Raw genomic sequence first — 14,569 nt, forward strand, 5'->3', positions numbered from 1 at the left:
GGCAGGATCACGAAAAAAGCCAAAATGCAGATGAGGGGGTGAAACACTGACATCTTTGGTGGTTGTCATGCAGGCATGTTGGTAGCTTGTCTGAGGTCCTGCGGTTGTTAGGGGTAAACTAGGAGGGGGTGGAGCATAACCCCATTCTGGGATCGGAGTATATCCAGCACAACCCATGCTCTCTCGTACTTACATGTATTTAAAACGTATCAGCACACCAACAGCAAATGTGTTATTTTCAAAGACAAATTTACATACCAAAATATCATCAAACAAAAGCTTTGTTTCACTGAGAATGGAATGCCTTTTGTCATGGCATATTTAGTTAAAACAGTTTGCTTGATGAGCATTACATTGCATCTCTGGGAAAGCTCACAGTGGTGAACTAGCTGTGAGCTATTGTTATTTCCGACTCCTTTTTCTTCTGGGAGTTTATGTTCTAATTATGGAAAATCTAAGACAGGTCAAAACTTGCCTGTTTTAAGATATCTAAATAATTAATCTGCTCCAATGGGTTGTTTACTTGCTGTGAAAGCCCAACCTCAACATGTATTCTTATAGTTCTATGGAACTAAAGTCTGCTTTCTGACATTCATTCTTTGTGTGTGTGTGTGTGTGTGTGTGTGTGTGTGTAAGATCACTTGGAATGATAGAAAACTAGTTCCTTTTTTATTATAAGTACTGGTACCAGTAACAGTGTAAAAAAGTGCTTGCCCTACTATTGAAGTACAGAAGGAACTTTCCATTGATAAACTTATTTTATAACATCTTCATAAATTATGCAGAAACTATTTTTGAAACCGTATGGGGTACCATACTCTGGCACAGATTTCGTAGACATTGTATACTAAGTTATTGAGAGTTATAGACTGATTCTGGGGATATACAGAGATGTATGTTCATCAATCTTTGTCACATGTTTGCATATCTCTGGAGAATGAAATTGTGAATTTAAAACCGTGGTGGGAGATGTTATAATGACATAGTTGTTTAGCACCTCTTAAACAAATAGATAGACAGAACGATATTGCAAATGTTACTTTATATAAAATGGAAAACTAAGTCTATGCAAACAAGATACAACCTTTTCAAATTAAGAAATCACATTGCAGAAATGAAATACACATTTATGTTTTGTTACAAACATTAAATATAACTGACATGACAGCAAAGATTTTTGTCCGGATTGGCTGGGAGGCATGACCAGGGAGGCTGCACTCAGCTCAAAAGGCATCTGCGCCACAGCTTGCGGCAACCAGGATGCACAGGCAGAACCAGGTAAAGATCAGCAGCCACTGTAAGTGCTGCTGAAAGAGCTGGAGCCCTGAAAGCCGGAAGGGAAGGAGTTACCGTCCTCAAAGGCTAAAGTAGGATGAGCTACCATCCTCAAAAAGCCAGAGGAGGAGCGTCTGTCTGCCTGTCAAAAGCTAGGGGAGGACCTATGCACCAGAAAAAAGTAGCGGCCATCCTGAGGGCCAAAGGAAGGAGGAGCTACCATTCCAACAGCCTGAGGAGGAGGAACTTCCATCCCTGAGAGCGAGGAAGGAGAGAAGCCTGCACTCCAATCTGGTGCCTATGGTCAGATCCCTTGGCCCGTGTTGCCAGACACCCCACCGTCGTGTCAGGGCCTCCCATCACCTGTTGACCCAGAGTGGATATGTGACAGGGATAACTTTGTCGCTGGTTCTTGCGCGGATGTGTGCAGCTGGAACAAGTAACAGTAGACACTTTGCTAAGCAACCAATTGAGCAGTTAGGTTCACCCGGTGCTGAGCTGATTGGGAGGTGTGGATTGGCTGGGGAGCGTGCCCAGTGAGGCTGTGAGCAGCTCAAAGGGCATCTGCATAGCAGCTCAAAGGGCATCTGCATAGCAGCTCAAAGGGCATCTGCATGACAGCTCAGGGCAACTGCACTGCCATGCTGCACAGATGGGCGTTTTGTTGACATCGAGGAGGAGACCGTCCACTTCTCAGAATTAACTACTTTCAACTGCAAGACGGTGCCTGTGAAGGCTCTGCTCAGCCAGGACCGTCACAACGACCCGAAGTCGCTGGGAGGTCGGGATTTTGGGAGCAACAGCAGTAGATTAGTTTAGGGGATGCTGACCAGAATAGATAGGGTTTCATAGTGTAGTAGGTTCCTGGAGCGGGGTGTCTCTTTTAGTAAGACTAGCACTTACCTTGTGTGGTAAACTTTTATTTTTAGCTTTGCTTTGTTATCTATCTTTGCTTTACTTTATTAAATCTGACACTAGGGCTACCAATGCTGGTACCCCTAATGACAGCTTCTGTTGAATACAATCTGCTCGCCTGTGCGGCGTGTCGACACCGACTGTGTCTGATTCAGTATTACTCTGTGACGACCCACACGTGTAACACCTCGCGCTGTTACAGTGAATAATTTGGTTCTTAGTTCTAATAGAATAGAGATGAATTCAATCAATTCCTGGTAGGTAGTGACCACCAATCAGGCAAATTTTAGTTCCATTGAAATGTTAAACTTATTTGTGTAAACTAAAGGTATAACATATTCATTACATTTTGTTAAATTAGAATAGGCAAAGAAATAATAGTTTAATATATTTACAATGAGCAGTGACCCAAGTCCTAAAAGAAATGCGTGTGTCTGCACCAAATCCTAAAGACATTTTTAGCCCGATTCTTAGCTATTTACTCCAAATAGTCCATTGTGCATTTTTTTTCTCTAAGAAAGTAGGAACTTTAGACTACTCGCAAACCCCCGAATGAAATGTCTCAGTTGTTTAGTTCTGGTTTGGTAACTTTATTGGGTGACTTTGTGACTATTGTCTTACTACTTCAAAGCATGTTTAAATCATTACATTTGACCTTCAATGGTTTGGTAATGCTAAGCCATAAATGAGCCTGACCTCAGGACACATAGAATTTGAACAGCAATAAAATGATGCATGACTGGCCACCTGCTTGTCAATGCTGAGAAGGTTTTAAGAAATACAAACTTAACCTGCTGGTGGGCCAGGACAAAATGGCACACAACAGTATAAAGTACTTATTTATTTTCCTTAGCTTTTATTTGATTGTCAAAATACTCAGCGAGTTATGGCCCCTTAATCTTTAATGCACAGCACGCTGTGATTTCTTGGCATGAAAGCTGTTAGTTGTAAATGCAGTTTTGTTTGTTATTATTAAAGTCATTTTGCATCAACATTTAATGTTTTAAATGACAGTCAAAACTACGCAGACCAACTGAATAGAGAGTACAGAAGATATGTTAACCTTGATTTTCACATTGGAAACCAATTAATAATAAAACTTTCAAACAGCAAACACAACTTAATGTATTATTTGACTCCATATATTATTTTAACACCACATGTATGTGCATGTGTCAAAGGTAACAGAAAAGTAATCGACAAACTGATTGTTTACTGTGTGTCTCTTGCCTGGTTTGAAAGTAATTCTGGTATAATATTTTAGATTAAATACAATCAAACTGTTTTATTTTTGTTTTCTGTATTTTATTTTTTGGACACACTTTAAAAAACAGGTACATTACCTAACCTAACATTTTGTTGGTACCTGGGCATACTCCATGATGCTTTCAAATTAGACTTGAATTTACATAAACTACTCCACATTGATAAAAAAAAAATGTATATAGAATATAAATAAGTAAGATTTACAGAGAAAAACAGATTAATCTCAGTTGCATAAGTATTCAACCCCTTTGCTACTGCAAGCATAAATCAGCTCAGGTGCAAATTTTATGATCTTTTATGTGTTTGAAAGATCATAAAATTAGTGAAATGGTTTCAGTCTGTGTGTACTCAAAATGGTTTAACTTGTAGATAATTTTCATCAGGTATATAAAGACTTTCAAACTGCAACTCACATAGTGATCTAACAAAGCAACCATGAAGGCCAAAGAGCTTTTGAAACAAGTCAGGGATAAAGTGGTAGAGAGGCACAGAGCAGGAGAAGGGTACAAGAAAATTTCAAAGATGCTGATTATCCCTCTCAGCACAGTGAAGTCCATCATTAAGAAATGGAAGATGCATCATACCACCCAGACACTACCCAGATAAGGTCACTCCCAAACTGAGCAGCCAAGCAAGCAGGAAACTGGTTCGGGATGTCACTATGAAGCCAACAATGACCTTGAGAGATCTGCAAAGTGTCTGAGATTGGAGTCAGTCTTCACACATCAACAATAAGCCAGTACCTACACAAAGCTGGCCTGTATGGACAGGTGGCAAGAAAGAACCTATTACTCAAAAAGTCTCATAATAAAGCACGTAAGCAGTTTATGAAAAAGCATGTAGATAATACAGCAAACATGTGGAAAATTGTTATGTGGTCAAGCGAGACAAAAATTCTACTTTTCGATCTAAATTCCAAGCGTTACGTCTGGTGCAAGCCCAACACTGCACATCACCCAGTCAACACCATACCAGATGTCAAGCATGGTGGTGTCATGTTATGGGGATGCTTCTCTTCAGCAGGGACTGGGAAGCTTGTCAGGATAGAGGGGAGAATGGATGGTGCAAAGTACAGGCAAATCCTTGAGGAAAACCTGTTTGAGTCAGCCAAGACTCTGAAACTGGGGAGGATATTCACATTTCAGCAGGACAATGACACGAAGCACAAAGCCAAAGCCGCAATGGAGTGGTTGAACAAGAAGAGCACTAATGTTCTTGACTGGCCCAGTCAAAGTCGTGACTTGAATCCAATCGAAAACTTATGGTGAGACTTGAAGATTGCAGTCCATCGACGATCCCCAACAAACTTATCAGAACTGGAGCAATTTTCCAGTGAAGAATGTGCAAATATTTCACCATCCTACTGTGCAAAGCTAGTAGAGACCTATCCAAAAAGACTCATAGCAGTAATTGCTGGTTGCATGCATTATATATATATAAACATGTCATGCTGCTGCTGTATGTAACAGCACATTCACATCACACTTTTCATGGAGTAAAGTTATGCAGAATACCTGGAATATATAGTAATGGCATACTGTTGTAGACTTTTGTGCTTTGTTACTTTGTCTGATACATGTTCTAGAGATCATATTGAGAGAAAAAAAAAACGGTTACAACTTTACAACTGTCAGATGTGCAAGACGTTGTTGAACAATATGCTTTAGCAAATACATTTTTACATTACTGTAATGTGCAATACAAGTTGAACCATTTAAGAGCTTGCGACAGGCTGGCGAGCAAATAAAGACAGACTGCAGTTCAAAAAACTAATACTTTTATTACAAATAAACACAAAATAAAAGGGCACAAGGGCCAAAACAAAGGGATTTAAACACAAATAGAAAGGCACAAAACAAGACTTACAAAAATCAAGGTTTCCAGGCTGGACAATGCCTTCACTGGATGAGAAAATTAAAAAGCACAAGCACAAGCACAAGCACAAGCACAAGCACAAGCACAAGCACAAGCACAAGCACAAGCACAAGCTTGCTTCCTCAGCTCCCTCCTCTCCCTAATGGGAAGCTGAGGCCTCCTTTTATTTCAGGTGGCTGGGTGCTGATTGATCGTTAATTACTCTAATCAACCCCAGCCACCTGAACACAATAAACCCAGGCAGGTACGGGAATTTAACCCCATCTCTGCCAATTTATAAAGGGCAGAGCTCTGCTCTGCCACAGAGCTGCTGTGTTTTATTGAAATAATTTTGCAACAATTTGATATATGTTACACACACAGTGCATTTAGGATGACCAGATTGCAAGAATGAAAAATCGGGACACTTTCAGTCCTTGCGGGGAGGATAGAAACCTTGTTTAAATGAACTACTGCACAACGCAAGTAACGCAAACTACATGTCTTTCTTCTGCAGGTAGACTTTGTTTATTGCTTTGCCTTACTGTGTGCATTGCAATTAGGCAAAAACTAAAACGTAGAGAAATATATTTTTTAAAAAACCTACAAAGCGGTTAACTTTCTTGTTTACTGTTCAGATGACAGCAATGTTTTAATCAGCCTATCAGTGCGTCTTTACTGGGCTTTTCTGTGACCTGCTGTACTGTGCGTAGCAGGTGGGACAAAGTCAGTGCTGCATTGTTTTGGTTTAGGTTGCTAAAATCTAGTTTTTAGCATTAGACGTAAAATACCAAAAATGGACGACAAAGCAAAACACGCAAAGTATATTTTGGCTGATGATCGTGTCAAGACATTTCCCAAAGAAACTGCATGTGCAGATGGAGGTAATAGTTTTGCACATCTTGTAATGTTACTTAAAGAAAATACGATCAAGCGCTATAACTTCAGAATCACACATTAAACAAAAGGCTACTACAGAGGCTGCTGAACAGAACGTAAAACAAACAACAGCTTTCAGAAAACAAACTGGAAAGTCAGCACAGACAAAAAAGTATTCATGTGTGGGTTGTAGCCAAGTTAAATCAGCTCTACAGGTCCAATCAAGCACAGCTACCTCAGCTCAAACAACCTGCTGTTTACTTTATAAACACAGTTAAAATTTTAGACCCGAATAGGCACATTTTCTTTGTTTTAACTCTGTACTGATATAAATTCCTCAAAGGGACAAATAACATGACAATGAACGTGCTGCATATATTGTCTTTATTAAAGAATGCCAGATACCTATGGGTAACCAAGTTTTTAATTGATGTCCACATCTGTATAAATTGGCAAAGCTTTGCCTTACACTGCCAACCAATTCAGTGGATGCAGATGTGCAGTCTCAACGTATGGGCAAATCACACCAAACAGAGAATATAGGTAGCAAATGTTTGGAGATGTTACATGCTTGCCTTTTAACAAATGACAGCACTCTGTTTTAGTAAGCAAGCAAGTACCACTATTTTTAGGCTTTTATAGTGCTCTGAAAAATAATATGTGTATTTAATGTTTAAACAGGTCCATGAAATGTCTGTGAAATCCTAATCAGATGACTTGACCATGGGCATATGATTGAATCAATTTTTTTCCCACTGTGTTAGTGACAGGCTCATCAACAACATCAACCATCATGACACTTCACCAGTAAAACTGGACGCGCCAGGCGCACACACCAAGAAAAAACACTTGACACATACCGCATCATATGACAGCAGGTTAACGTGATTGGATAGCCGCATAGATGCAATGCAAACAACTCACTCAAACAACACGCCCTAAACCAGCAGAGTATGCTGTTGCACCACGAGACAGTACAGCAGCCACATAAACAAAAGTTCCTAACGAGAAAATAAAAATTTCACATTTTACGTATGGGTTTTCAAAGTTTACTCTAAAAATCGTGAGAAATGGCAACGAGAAGTACCTCGATCGGGACGCGGGAGAAAGCCCCTAATATCAGGATGATCCTGATTTTATCAGGACATCTGCTCACCCTAGGTGCATTTAAATCAATGTGGGTTTTATTTCACAGGGAGATTCAGGTCACTCATCATGGTAATTTTTTCCTCATAGCTGTCTGTCTGTCAACAGGCTCCAGAATCTCGGGACACCTTAAGGATATATATATATATATATATATATATATATATATATATATATATATATATATATATATATGAACATTTATTTTACAAATCAAAACAAGAAAATGTAAATAAATAAACATATGAGCAGACATCGGTTTACAACATACATATTTATAAAACTGAAACGATTTCTTTTTTAACTTTTCAACAGCAATCGGTTTATTATGAGATGAGCAAAAGCAACTGAACGTGGATAAATAAACATTAAACATTTTGCTGAAGCACACTGCACAAGCCTATTTTTTTTTTCGACAAAAGTGTATTCCTTCATCTTGAGTCTAAGGCTGTTCACAGTCAACACAGATAATGCGCTTCTCCTTGTCGCCTTCCTGCACAGGCACAGCTGTCTGAAGTTTTATTTTTATTGCACTTGCCAACCTGGCATTGGTGTCTCTTGCGGCTCTCAATGGATTTGCCAGCTTCAGGTGTGCATACACGCTTGGCAGTCTCCCTCTGTTCCAAATGCTTCTTGCAAAGTTCCTGTGCTAACTGTAAAATATATTCTCTCTTTGGTAAATTCTTCTCTGTGCATTCTTTTTAAAGTACTCAGGAGTTGATGGCTGCTAGGTCCAATACATTCAAAAACACCTGAACAGACCACCATCGGGAGCCAGCTTTCACGGAATACTTTCGTGCCATCTGATCCAAAACATCAACTCTATATTTTCTTGCGTAGTAAAAACTCCATGGTCTCTGGTATTTATTTTACCTGACCCAAGCAGCGCAGCTGGCAAGCAGGTGCCAGTCTTCAAGACTGATTGAAAACAACAGACTGTCTATGGCAAGCCGTTTTAACATTTAATCCCCAATTGTTGATATCAAGAATGGCATTTTTGATATCAGTATTGTAATAGTATTTTTGATATCAAAATTATAATTCTTGATATCAAAAATACCTTTCTTGATAACAGAAATGCCATTCCTGATAATAAAAAAATAAATACAAATGAACTTCTGGTTTGAATTCTTGATCTCAAAAATGCATACTAATGAGCTTCCGGTTTGAATTCTAGATATCAGAAATGCATACTAACGAGCTTCCGGTTTGAATTCTAGATATCAGAAATGCATACTAACGAGCTTCCGGTTTGAGTTCTAGATATCAGAAATGCATACTAACGAGCTTCCGGTTTGAATTCTAGATATCAGAAATGCATACTAACGAGCTTCCGGTTTGAATTCTAGATATCAGAAATGCATACTAACGAGCTTCCGGTTTGAATTCTAGATATCAGAAATGCATACTAATGAGCTTCCGGTTTGAATTCTAGATATCAGAAATGCATACTAATGAGCTTCCGGTTTGAATTCTAGATATCAGAAACGCATACTAATGAGCATCCAGTTGGCATTCGTGATATCAGAAATGCATACTAATTAGGTGATGAATTGTACCCGGTCTGTTTTGTGTTTGACAAAATATCTGAGAATTCTTGTGACATGGACAATGTTTTACGAGCTGTTCATAGAAAATGCACTTCCAGGCAGGACTGGAACTCGCAAGGCTTATATAGTTTCAAATAATTAAGACAGAAGTAGTAATGTTCAGCTAAAGATCCTGAATATTCTGAATGCAGAACTTTTTTTTTTTTTTTAATATATAGGTTATAAATTTGTTAAATCTCTTTTTCTTTTTTATTTATTTATTTATTTAAATTTAGTCATCTCCAATTTTTTACCCCAGTTTTCTCCCCCAATTTAATGTGCCCAATTATTATCTCTATCCTTTGCCATTCTTGATATCAAAAATAGAATTGTTGATTTCGGAAATACAATTGTTGATATCAAAATAAAAGGTACTGTTTTTGATATCAACAATTCTATTTTGGATACCAACAAGTGTGTTTCCGATATCAACAATACTATTTTTGATATCAACAATTAAATTTTGATATCCACAATTTTGTTTCCGATATCAACAATTCTATTTTTGATATAAAAAAATAACATTGAGAATTGTTGATATCAAAAATAGAATTGTTGATATCAGCAATACATTACTGATATCAGTATTAAAATTGCTGATATCAGCAATTGAGGATTAACTGTTAAAACGGCTTGCTATAACTGTCAGTCATTCACTCAGTCAAAGAGTAGAGACTAATTTCATTGCAGCTAAACACATTGAGGACTGGTAAATAAAAATAATAAAGTGGAATACCGTTCTGTATAATCAAAATAGAATTGTTTTCTTTGTAGCCGTCAATGTGACTGCTCCTGGGTCTTTTAAATATAATGTAATAAATCTCCTTTATTTCTGCACTTTCGTGTTTCATGCTTTGTGAGAATATTTAATTCATATGGATTGAAAAGTACATGAATGCGCAGCCCCATATGTGTTACGCGACTGGAGAAAATTATATTTTAAAACTAAAAACCGCCAAAATGACCACCACGGGACTTCTGGTGTTAAGAATAAAGTGGGATATCAGCTGAACATTGTCAGCTGACATACAGTACAAATGCTTAAGTGCAGTGGTGCTGGATTATTACACTCATGCAACAGTTATGGTGGTGACCAAACGTGTGAGTACTTTTTTGTAAAACAAATAGATGTGCATTATCATAATTCCCTGCAAACTTAACATAAAGAAAACAATTTAAATGATAAGCTCAATAATTAAGCTAATAAGGAAGTGAAAAGGTTACCGGGTTGTTTTTTTTTGTTTGTTTTTGTTTTGTGAACTCCAATAACCTTCCGTTATCTTTCCCCAGTCAAATCGTAGAGTGCCTAAATAAGCACAGTAATTTACCAGAATAAAAAACAGAAATGAAAACGAAAATGTAGAACATAAAAAAGCACAACCGGATATAGTCAATGAAAGACAACACATTATTCAAATGCTTTGTTGTATTATATATTTAAGGTAAGGGAAGTTTGTTTTCCTGTTAAAAGTTCTCCCGGCTATAATGTTCTGCCACCCGGCTGCACAGCATTCTTGGGGAGAACCCTGAGACCTATTAGCTTACTTCCTATAATCTTTTTTTTTTTTTTTTTTTACCAAGATACTTACCAACAGACTTCAAGATACATTTGACTAGGCACAATCAAATGAGCAAGCAGGATTCAGGTGTGGATTTAGCACAATGGATCATCTTCAAGTTGTACTGCAAGTGATTCAAACCAGCAACGAATACAAACTACCATTTTGATTGGGATTCATTGACTAAAAAGAAGCCTTTGACTCTGTTTACACAAGATCTGTATTAAGCTCTCTGAAAAAACAAGGAATTGAAAGAATGTACAGAGACTTGATCAGCACATTATACAGGAATGCAACATCCACAGCAAGACTCTTCCCGGCCACCCTAGAAGACATTTTCAAAACACTGGATTGGGAAAATAAGGGGCTGAAGATCAATGCAGCCTACTTGAATCACCTATGATTTTCTGACGAAATCCTAAAATTTTACAACGGGCCCAGAAGAATTAGAAACAAGAGAATGCAATAACTACACACGGCTAGCACCAAAGTGGGTTAGAAAATGAACGTGAAATATACCAATAAATATATTCAATAAATATACCACTCCACAGACAATTGAAGTCAATGGGATAAAGCTTGAAAAAGTCAATAACTATGTATACTTAGGACAGTTAGTTTCAGCAATGGAGAACCAAATGTGTAAATTCAACAGAAGAGCAAAAATGGGCTGGGGTGCCTTTGGAAGATTAATCATGGTTCTGAAAGGGAAACTACCCTTATGCCTCAAAAGAAAAGTCTTCGACCAATGAGGGCTGCCAGTGATAACTTATGGATATGAAACATGGACCCTCAATGCAAAAATGACTCAAAAATGACACATGACTCAATGGAGTATGGAAAGGTGCATGCTGGGAATAATAAGAAGAGACAGAAAAAGGAAGGAATGGATAAGAGCACAAACAAAAGTATGCAATGTTATTATAAGAGTGAAAAAACTGAAATGGCAGTGGACCAGACATGTAGCAAGAAGAATAGACCATCGCTGGACCAAGGAGATACTAGACTGGATCCCAAGAGATATAAAGTGACCAAGAAGAAGATCTTCAGGAAGATGATAAAATTAGGTTGACGAATACAAGCTAGTGTCAAAACGCGTTGTTTGTTTGTTTTACAACCATGTTTTTAAAGAAATAAAGAGATTTTTGTTGAAGAATACAAATGAGGAGGAGTGAAGTATTTAATCCTTTTGAAGCAAAGTGTCGAGATTGTGACCTTGAATGTCCCTACGTAAGCTCTTTCAGTATGTGTGATAGAAATACAGTGATTCTTGGTGGTAAATCTCCCTCCCAACCTGTGAGGGAGCTAAGTAGCGAGAACAGAGTTCCCTGGACTAGCTGACCTGATAGTTCTTTCCTAGGATTCAAGGGAAGTCGGCCAGCTAGAAAGGGGGCGAGACTCCATTGCAGTAACACATTGACCCGGAAGGGAAACAACGTGGCAGCCACAGATTGGAGAGGCAGTTGCACTCGTTTACCAAGAGGTCATGTGTGACAGCATAAAAGGGGACAGAGAATCGCAATCTGTTCCTTCGCATTGGTCTTGTGTTTATGAACTGAGAAGGACTGTGAGAGACCCCATTAATTACAGAAAAGTACCATAAGTGTTTTGGTTGTTTGTCTTGTAATTGTCTTGTCTTGTCTTGTGCATTACTAGATGGCTAACACAGTTCCGGAGCTGTCACCAAGGGCCAGCACTAAACCGGACAGCACTTCACCATTGTCACAAACTGGTATCACCCACCACGAGCACTACTGCACACACCCAGGAGTGGTGACCATGTCTGTATTATTGTGGTGCAGATATTGTTTATTATTTGGGACTGCATTTCATGTTATTTACCCCGTGCAGTACACATTGGTGTGTATTGCCGGGGGATTGTTGTTTGGTCACCAGACCCGGATTAAAAGAAAATCAAGTTCCTTTCCAAACAGGATTACAAGGCTCTGTCTGTTTAATTACCACACTGCATCACTCCTGCACCTATTCCCACTCAGCCACCTTGCCACAGTAAGCCATCAATAACTGAAAGTTTGGCTGAAAGAATTCTGAACTTTTCTATTGCCGTAAAGAGACTATCTTCACTGTATATATACTGTCATGTATTATGCACTTTCCACTGTATTTAATGCAGTATTTCATGTATTATGCTACTGTCATGTATTATTCACTTTCTGCTGTATTTAATGTATTATGCATTTTTTTTTTTTTTTTTTTTTTTTTACTGTATAGCATGTATTATGCATTTGCCTGTATTTAATGTATTATTGATTTTCTTGTTGTTACTGTGTCTTGTAGAGCACTTTGTAAAAGGTTATCATTAAAATAAACAAATAGTTTTTTTATTATTATTATTATTATTATTATTATTATTATTATTATTATTATTATTATTATTATTATTATTATTTGTGTTATAAATTAAAGCATTTAGAATTGATTTTGAGTTTATATGTGTAATTATGTTGTATTGGGTTGTATATTTAATAAACAGGGTCAGAACTCACTTCTGTGCATTGTACATTATGTTGTGTTTTTCAGAAATATTTAACAATACATTCCTGAATTGAATAACAATTCTGATAAGTCATTGCTAGGAAGTGGAATTAAAAAAAGAAGAAAAAAAAAGAAAAAAAAATCCCTTCAATCCTAAACATGTCTACAGCACTGGTTCCATCTGTCTATGTAAATATCCCATTGCCAAGGTTGCTGTGTAAGTTGACATAATGACATTTAGCACTAGAAAAGCAAATACTTTTTTCAGACCATGTCAGCCACAATTGCAAATTCAGGATTGTCACCTTTGTCACATCAATTTACCCTAGCTACACTTGAATAAGATGTTTGGGAAACAGCCTGCAGGAAATCACAAATCCTAAACATTTTCCAGATTATGCATGGTTTACAGTGGATTCAGACTGACACCACTGACTAGCTGGCCAATTAAGCATACTATAGATACATTGTCTACAGTAAGGTTTTCAAGAGTAAGGTTATATTGGTAAACTGATTTGAGGAGTTAACTGGTCTATAGTGCCACTCTGTACAGTATAATTTTGACAACCATCACAAACATGTTTTAGGTTGGTTTCACATTGCTTCGAAACTTAGTTTTTGACATTAACCGGCAGATGTTATTCATTATATATTATTATGAATAAATGTATACAGTGACACAACATTTCTGTTCTTTATTTTAACTTATATGTATTTTCATGGTTCCTTTTTACAATCAGTAATTCAGTAATTGATGGATTTTTATTTTCCTGATCTCAGGGTACTTCGGTCAGGATGGCCATTTTGGAGGCTGTGAGAATAAGTACTGTGGTTTGGGGCGACACTGTATTGTTAACATGGAGACTGGACTGGGCGAGTGTGCCTGCATGGAACGCTGCAAACCCCATTATAAACCAGTCTGTGGTTCAGATGGGGAACTCTATGAAAACCACTGCGAGCTTCATCGTGCTGCCTGTCTAAAGAAGCAAAAGATCACTGTTATTCACAGCGAAGACTGCTTCTACAAAGGTAAGAACATTTTGGTCGTGGCTGTAATTGCTGTGGTGTGAACATAAGCATCAGAGAAACTTTATAAAGACATGTGATATTATTATTGATCCTATTAAATAAAGTGGTGCTATTAAATTGCAGAAAGGATATGTAATGCCTTCTCATGGTATTGTATAATTAAATATTCATTTAAATATTAATTCTTCTTGGCTATGTTTGAAGAGCATAAGAAATAATTGCCTACCTGGAGGAACATAATTTGATCAAATTAACATAATTGAGACAGCAGTACATGAATGTTCATCAGTTTCTGTAGAGCATTTTACTGATGCTTTTGCTCGGGATTGCAAAACAATGACATAAATAACTGTGTTATATTAGGAGAAGACTAACTTGCAACAGTGTTTCTCCCCAGTTGCTGGTCTCTAATCTGTCTCTAACCTTGCTGATCTCCTTCTATATGCGTTCTGTCCAACATTTCACAATGCTGATTCAGAAACCTGTTCTCTAGGGCAACATCCTTGTATTCCCTTGTACTTAGCCTAGGTTTGAAATAAAGTTTATAAAGTGTATACTTTA

The 14,569-nt window shown here is 37.6% G+C and overlaps 1 protein-coding gene across 1 annotated transcript in view; it reads left to right on the forward strand.

The window, feature by feature from the left end:
• Positions 1-14,049, forward strand: part of LOC121324750 (follistatin-related protein 5-like) — an 89,775-nt gene extending 75,726 nt beyond the window's left edge. The window contains exon 4 of the mRNA XM_041266946.1: positions 13,760-14,049. Within this exon, the coding sequence (XP_041122880.1) occupies positions 13,760-14,049 (290 nt within the window). The remainder of the gene's footprint in view (positions 1-13,759) is intronic.
• Positions 14,050-14,569: the final 520 nt, after the last annotated feature.

The sequence above is a fragment of the Polyodon spathula genome, chromosome 1 (assembly GCF_017654505.1).
Source record: "Polyodon spathula isolate WHYD16114869_AA chromosome 1, ASM1765450v1, whole genome shotgun sequence".
Taxonomy (NCBI): domain Eukaryota; kingdom Metazoa; phylum Chordata; class Actinopteri; order Acipenseriformes; family Polyodontidae; genus Polyodon; species Polyodon spathula.